The following is a 6,686-nucleotide window of genomic DNA, read 5'->3' on the forward strand; positions in this document are numbered from 1 at the left end:
TCTGGGCTGTCTCCTCAGGGCTACTCCCCTTCAAATGAGTTACAGGAGAACTGGATCAAACCTGCATGGAGATCTGATCAAAGTGTCTCAACTTTTTTTTCAGATTTAGAAGCATGCAAGAGAAAGAGGGAAGAGGACAGAGCACAAAAGGGTGGGAACCCAAACAGAAAATATTCTAATTGCCATTTTGATTACTTGAGGAAGTATGGAAGACGAGCGAAGTGTAAACAAACACAGGAAAGAGGATTTTAATGACTTCAGCTCAAGAATGGCTGCTACAAAGGCTGAATTACAAACTAAGCCAAGGACCCCAACTGTCTTTATCATTGCCCTTAAAGTCCATAGGTTTACTATAGGGCAAAACGATTGTGGTCTCTTAAAACTCACAATGTAAACAAAGATGTGGTACTTGTTAGGTTGCTCTAGTTCACTGTTAACCTTTAAAATCATGGTCTATAATTTGTGTTAAACCCAGTTTGCAGGTTTTCCTGCAGGAGAGGAGCGAGATGCAGTCCAGAAACTTAAATGATCCACTTCAGGAAGTCGTACAGGGGCCATGGTTAGACGGGTCAAACAAGCAGGACTTTTACAAGGGAGACTGTGTGAATCAAGGCCAAAGGGAAATAAGAAAATCATGTGATTTCTTTCTTTAACCCACATCATTTGTCTACTTAGACCTTTACCAAGCAGTTCTTTTCCCACCTAAACACACGTTATGTTGTAGTAAAAGGAAGATAAACTTGAAACAGACTTATTAGGAGTTAGAAATAGAGATAACATATCTTTAAAAAATATGCCATCGCATATATATAATCATCACACACTTGCAGAAGCTACCTGTGTGACTGTATGAAACACAGAAAGCTGTGACAGTGAGGGTTTTGACCTTTAGTAAAAGAGAAGAAAAGGAGTTGATCCTAGCCTATCATTGAGGCGCGAGGCAGGATGAATTGAATTAAAGAGCTAACACATACAGACAACAACAATAGTCAGGCTCACTCTCATACCTGCGGGACATTTAGAGTCACCAATGAACCAAACCAGCATCTTTAGACTGTGGGGGCGAGTCAGAGTACTCAGAGGGAACCAGTGTGTGCATGGGGCGAACACGAGGGGCGCTGGATAGCTTATGTCACGCTCCCCCATCCTATATTCCTCATCTCAGTGGCAGTGGGTTCAAATCTGACCTCAGCCCTTGACATCCCCCACTATCTGTCTCTTACCAACATTTACTATCTTTCTTCGTCTGTTCTGTCCAATGAAGACAAAAATGGCCCATAAAAAATAGAAAGTGTTGAGTGGTTACATCCCCACAGGGATAGTTTACTCTCACACAGGTCATTTGAGCGGCTACTTCAATGTTCAGCTAAGATGATGTCACATTTTATAAACCTGTGAAGTTTCTGATGCTGCCTTATTCTTCCAGAGAGACATGGTTTGATAGAATGCTTTGAAATCTAAAATCCAAGTTAGAATTTGGAGTAAAATAAATCCAAAAAGGACTTAACGGAGTTGCAGAAGGAGTGCATATGGCAGAAGTAACTATCTTCTTCAAATCACTGTGTACAGAAACATGATCATCTTCACTCACCAAATCAAGCACTGATAAGCTGCAAGTTCTTTTTCACTGAAATACCTTTGTGCTTATTCACTTCCTCACAGCAAGTAATGCAGCCTAACTAGGACTCTTTGTGCCAAAACTCCTCAGTTTTGCAGTGAAGATAATCTGTCTAACAGATTCCAAAGCAGCTTAAATGAGAACACTGGCCCCTCCATCAAACAAGTCATTTCGAGACAGAAAAATCTGACTGAAAAAAAAAATCGAATGAAGTTGCAGAAGAGTGTGATTTGAGTCATGTTCAAACAGGTCTCACATGTTTTTAACAGATAAAGATTACGTAAAGTGAGGCAAAGAGGAGAAGCTGGAACACGTTGCTGCATACTTTTATATCTAATACACGGTACTTAATGGAAATCAGTCGAGAATCCTTTGTTAGAAGAGTCAACCAAGATTTTTGGGTAGGGAAGTTTATTGAAAAAATCCTGCTGCACTTAAACACTAGTATAGTCTGTTAGACCTCGCTAGTAGCTGTAAATTAATGGATTAGCCTTCTATTTGACATAATAATGGGGCCTTGTGGGCAACATGCATCTTCTTTAGTGTTGCCAAGTCTCTTCAGGTTGTGAAAAAAGGGTAAGCACAAGGATGTATATACCACAGAGGTGTGGTAGCACATTTTAACTACAGGTTATTAAGTTACAGTCTTTAGCTTTAAGTGACAACATAAGCTCTGAGAGTGAAGTGTGTAAGACCTGTACCTGTAATATTTCAATGGTAACATGACGTCTCAAGACCACGCTTCTCAAATTCAGTAGCTAGCCAGAGAGAATGCTGCTTATCACTTTTGCTGTTAGCATTGCTGTTGACAGGGTGCTCACTTCATGTGCTTGCTTGAACGTGTATCTTTAAAAGGTTCATTGTTAAGAGTTTTGCGTGTCTTGGTAAGGTTTTCACAAAGATAATTTAATTTCTGCGATTCACAGATGCTTTTATCCAAAAACGACGTACATCAGAGAGTCAGATAACACCATAGAACTCAAAACCATTCCTGATGTAACTGAAATCATGGGTTAGGCATGTTTAATGCACATTGTTGGAAAAAGTAATTATTATCATCCCATCACAGTAGTGAGGTTTAAACTTGTGGTATGCCACCTTGCAGCATTTTTTTTTTCTGCTTAGCAAATTTAAAACATAAACAAGGAAATAAACTGAATCATGTGGAACTTTTTAAAAGTATGGGTCCAGAAAATGCTAATGTCTGAGAGGGTCTTGTTATTTTTTAAAGTGACATAACTAAGGTTTATCTGCCCAATTCATTGTGCACAGTCCCTAAGATAGAAACAAACAGTAGGTCTGGAGATTGTATACCTGAGGAAAATCCAATTCTTTCAAAAAATGTGTCTAACAAATAGCAATGCACATGTTTTAAATGATCAGATGATCCTTGAGTAGCACTACATGACCTTACTGAACCTTCAAAAATGTGGGGCAAGTTCCAGCCAGCAGTCTAATGGTGTAGGAGCACTGCAGTCAAATGCTTTTCAACTCATCTGCCACAGAGGAGATCATCCTACAGCATAATTAAACATGCAGACAAATCCCAAAGCTTCAGCTGGTGAATCAATGTCCTCAACTGAGAAAGCCTTAGGCCTACTTCAAGTTTCACAACAGTTTGCAAAGCCTAAAAACTGCAAGAACCAACCACATCAAAGTATTTAGCCTGATACTCTTTTCATTTATTTTGAATTATTATTATTATTAAATGGGCAGTGATTTGTAGCCTATTAGTCGTGGTTGACATATTTTTATAGTTTCCACAATTCTTGCAGTCATTATTATTATTTTTTTATTATTTTTTTCAATTTCCACTTCAACAGAAGCATTAAGCAGGTATCTCAGGGTTACCTTGCATGTGTACAGAAACTGAGAAGTGGTCAGAAGAAACCCCTCGGACGGCTCAATGAGGAAATCTTACAGCCAAAGTCAAAGACTCGGTTTGCCTGCAATAAAAGTTGGAGAATTGTTGACTCGAAACAGAAGTGATGGACTTCGCCCAACCCACTGTGCATAGGAAAAGTCGGCCACTTACCTTGTATTCGGTTCCAGCTTTACTCGGTCCTTCACTCCGGGTTTGCTCCGTGAAGCAGACTCATGGCCGCGCTGTCGTTACGTTTGGTTTATTTTCGGTGACACCGAGGATCCTCAATGTCCCCGAAATCGGTAGGTTACATGGTTTAGTGTCGGACAACAGATTTGGATCCAAGAACTGAGGTGAATGCGACCCGGAGGAGGAGGAGGAGTAGGAGGAGGAGGAAGAAGAAGTGGAGGAGGAGAGCCTGCAGAGTAATATGATGCCTCTGCAGGACCAAGGAGGCAGCTGGTGATCTTCAACTTCAGTTGTCGGTCATGAAGTGTTGCCAGGGAAAAGTTTTCAATAAGACAACAAAATGTTTAATATAACTATAATATAATATATAATATTATATAATTTATATAACTATAAATAATAGCCTATTAATAAAAGGCCTACTTAGGCATATCAATCATTCTCTGCTAGTAAAGTTGCCATGACGACCAAGAGACCTTGTTGAAACTCAGGTTGTAAATTAGCCTAGCCTACTAGCTTTTTAATCGTTGCAGGTGTCAAGTAGCCTCTCCTATTTGTTGCCATAAGCTGTAGGCTGAATTGAAATGGATTTATAAACGTAAGGTGAAAGGGTTCTCATAGCAGGCTAGCTACAAAACATGTAAAATAACACATTTAATAATTGTTTTTAACAACATGAAACTTTTAAGGCTCTATCCATCCATGCATCCTCTTTGCATTTGATGTGGCTTCATGTTCAACAAATTATTTATTCAATTAATAATAACTAACCAATGGCCTATAAATTGATTTGTTTAGATTAGCAAAACAAACTGTAGGGCTAAATACAACACTTAAATCAACCCCCTTAAATGTTAACTGAGCCAGCTAGTTGACTTTTTACATGACACTGCACAGTTAGCCTACGCTGCAAGTTTGTGTCTAAAGGCCCCTAGACTCAATTTCAGTTTAATATTCCTCTCTGTGGAGCTTGTTCACTGGTTATGCTAGTGCAGAAAACAGCGGCATGTGTTCAAAATGTTTTTGACAGTGAGAGAAAACCAAAACAACGTGCTAAAAGACGCTAAACTGCTAAAAGCTCTGGCAGAGTTCCAGTGAGGATAATTTTTGGGTCTATCATGAAGACACACAGGAAAACATTCTTGGTTTTGCTGTCAAATTCGAGGTTAAGGTTGGTTATAAAAGTTATAAGTCAGTAAACAGGGGGGTAAATATTTGTGTATGTAAATCAGTTTATTGCAAGAAGACCACTGGGAACAAGGCTTACAGCTCCGCCCAAAGGTCCTCATCAACAAAAATGAGGATTTACAAACAATGCAAAAGACATGAGCGTAAAACGACATTAATTAGCTGGAAACTAACAGTTGTAGGCCTACACTCTAAATACTGTAGATATCTCATATATAACTGCTCAACGATCAGAAGTTATCCAACATCCGTGTTTATTATAGCATATCCCCCTGATATGTACAGCATAATCAAGACAGTGCCTTTTCAATCTTGGAAATTCATTAAAATTACGCACAAAATAATCTGAATTATGAGAGAGGCATGCAAACCATCCAGTATTTTATCCCTGTTGCCTACCTTAAAAATATGCCCAAACTTCATCAGCTGCTATATAGCTCTTACAGCACCCTCATGTGGCTGCAGGATAGGCAGCAACCCTAAAGACAGAGGATGCTTTCCATAAATTAGCAACCCTTTAAAACATGAGAATTCTCCTTCAAGATAAAAAATATAATAAAATAAAAATACACATCTTCCACATTTTGTTCACACATGCTGAAACCGAGTGGCAATACTGTTGACAAAGGTGTTTTTTTTTTGGCTCAAATACAAGCAGGACAATGGCCACGAGCATTGCTTTGAAGCCTCAAATACAAGAGATGGCACAAAAGTTCAAGCACTGTGTTTCAGAAACAACATGTTGTGAAAGTCAAAAGGGTGGAGTGCCACCAGTTAGCACTTTCTTTTTTTTCTTTTTTTTACACTTTTTTGATTTGAAAGTGAATCTTTTACATCCAGAATTCATCACTAATTCCACATGCGAGGGGATTTGCAAACAGCTTCTCACCCTTTTGTGTTAGGACCAGTGATAAAGATTGCATTTTCAGTCCGTCTCACAAAAAAAAAAAACACAACATCTCCACAGCAACGCAACACTGTGCAGCCGTGCATCATCAGCTATTTTTTTGTACCATCATACAATTGTTGCAACATCTTTTGGAACTATACAAAACTTATAAATTATAAAGTTCTATTCTTAAATATAAACAACATCAAGTCAGTTTCCAGTACTTGGATTATATATTAGGTACTGTACTTTGTACAGCTCTGTCGTCAGAGAGCATTCCTTTTCAAATACACTGTACATGATCCAAAGGGCTGAAACTGGAGGTTAGACATGATCTTTGAATAAATTAATTCATAAATAAATCATGATTATGTCTTCCCCGTAACAGTGAAGCTCCTTGGTTCCCCTCAAGACTGCAGCACACACACACACACACACACACACACACACACACACACACACACACACACACACACACACACACACACACACACACACACACACACACACACACACACACACACACACACACACACACACACACACACACACACGCACTGTTCACTCGAATCTAAACTTACTGCTATTCTGAAAAAACGTTTGGCTTTAAGAAGAAATATTGTTATTCTCGACTCAGAAACTAATAAAAACTAATTCTTTAATTTGAACAAGACGTCTAACTGCCTATAAAGGGAACTTAAATTCAGTAGTTACATTTGTAGAGTACCTGTACAGGCTTTGCAATGATAGAATATTATCTCTAACCGATAAAGTGACAGTGCTGAGATGTCAGGTCCAAGGAAATCCCTTTCCTACGTGGGATTCATTGAAGAAGCCCACATCTACTTGGATATGTCTGAAGACAAGCAGAAACACAAACAAAAAGATAGACGCTATGTGACTGGAGTTAATAAATCTACCTCTGTCAGTGCAAAGCT

At 38.9% G+C, this 6,686-nt stretch overlaps 2 protein-coding genes across 4 annotated transcripts in view; both read right to left on the minus strand.

The window, feature by feature from the left end:
- The window catches only part of LOC109987845 (ras and Rab interactor 2), a 34,350-nt gene extending 30,491 nt beyond the window's left edge, over positions 1-3,859 (minus strand). For 2 of the 3 annotated variants that reach the window (XM_020639092.3, XM_020639096.3), the window contains exons 1-2: positions 3,654-3,859; positions 3,470-3,564 (exon numbers count right to left, since the gene is read on the minus strand). In XM_020639092.3, coding sequence (XP_020494748.2) covers positions 3,470-3,476 — 7 coding nt within the window. In that variant the 5' untranslated portion in view covers positions 3,477-3,564; positions 3,654-3,859. The remainder of the gene's footprint in view (positions 1-3,469; positions 3,565-3,653) is intronic. The other variant, XM_020639094.3, reaches the window with a different exon arrangement.
- Positions 3,860-6,176: 2,317 nt separating this feature from the next.
- The window catches only part of LOC109987848 (sodium/potassium/calcium exchanger 3), a 61,719-nt gene continuing 61,209 nt past the window's right edge, over positions 6,177-6,686 (minus strand). Inside the window, exon 17 of the mRNA XM_020639099.3 lies at positions 6,177-6,686. This exon is cut by the window's right edge and continues 838 nt beyond it. The gene's annotated coding sequence lies outside the window, so the exon portion shown is untranslated.

Source organism: Labrus bergylta, chromosome 1, assembly GCF_963930695.1.
Source record: "Labrus bergylta chromosome 1, fLabBer1.1, whole genome shotgun sequence".
NCBI classification, from domain to species: Eukaryota; Metazoa; Chordata; class Actinopteri; order Labriformes; family Labridae; genus Labrus; species Labrus bergylta.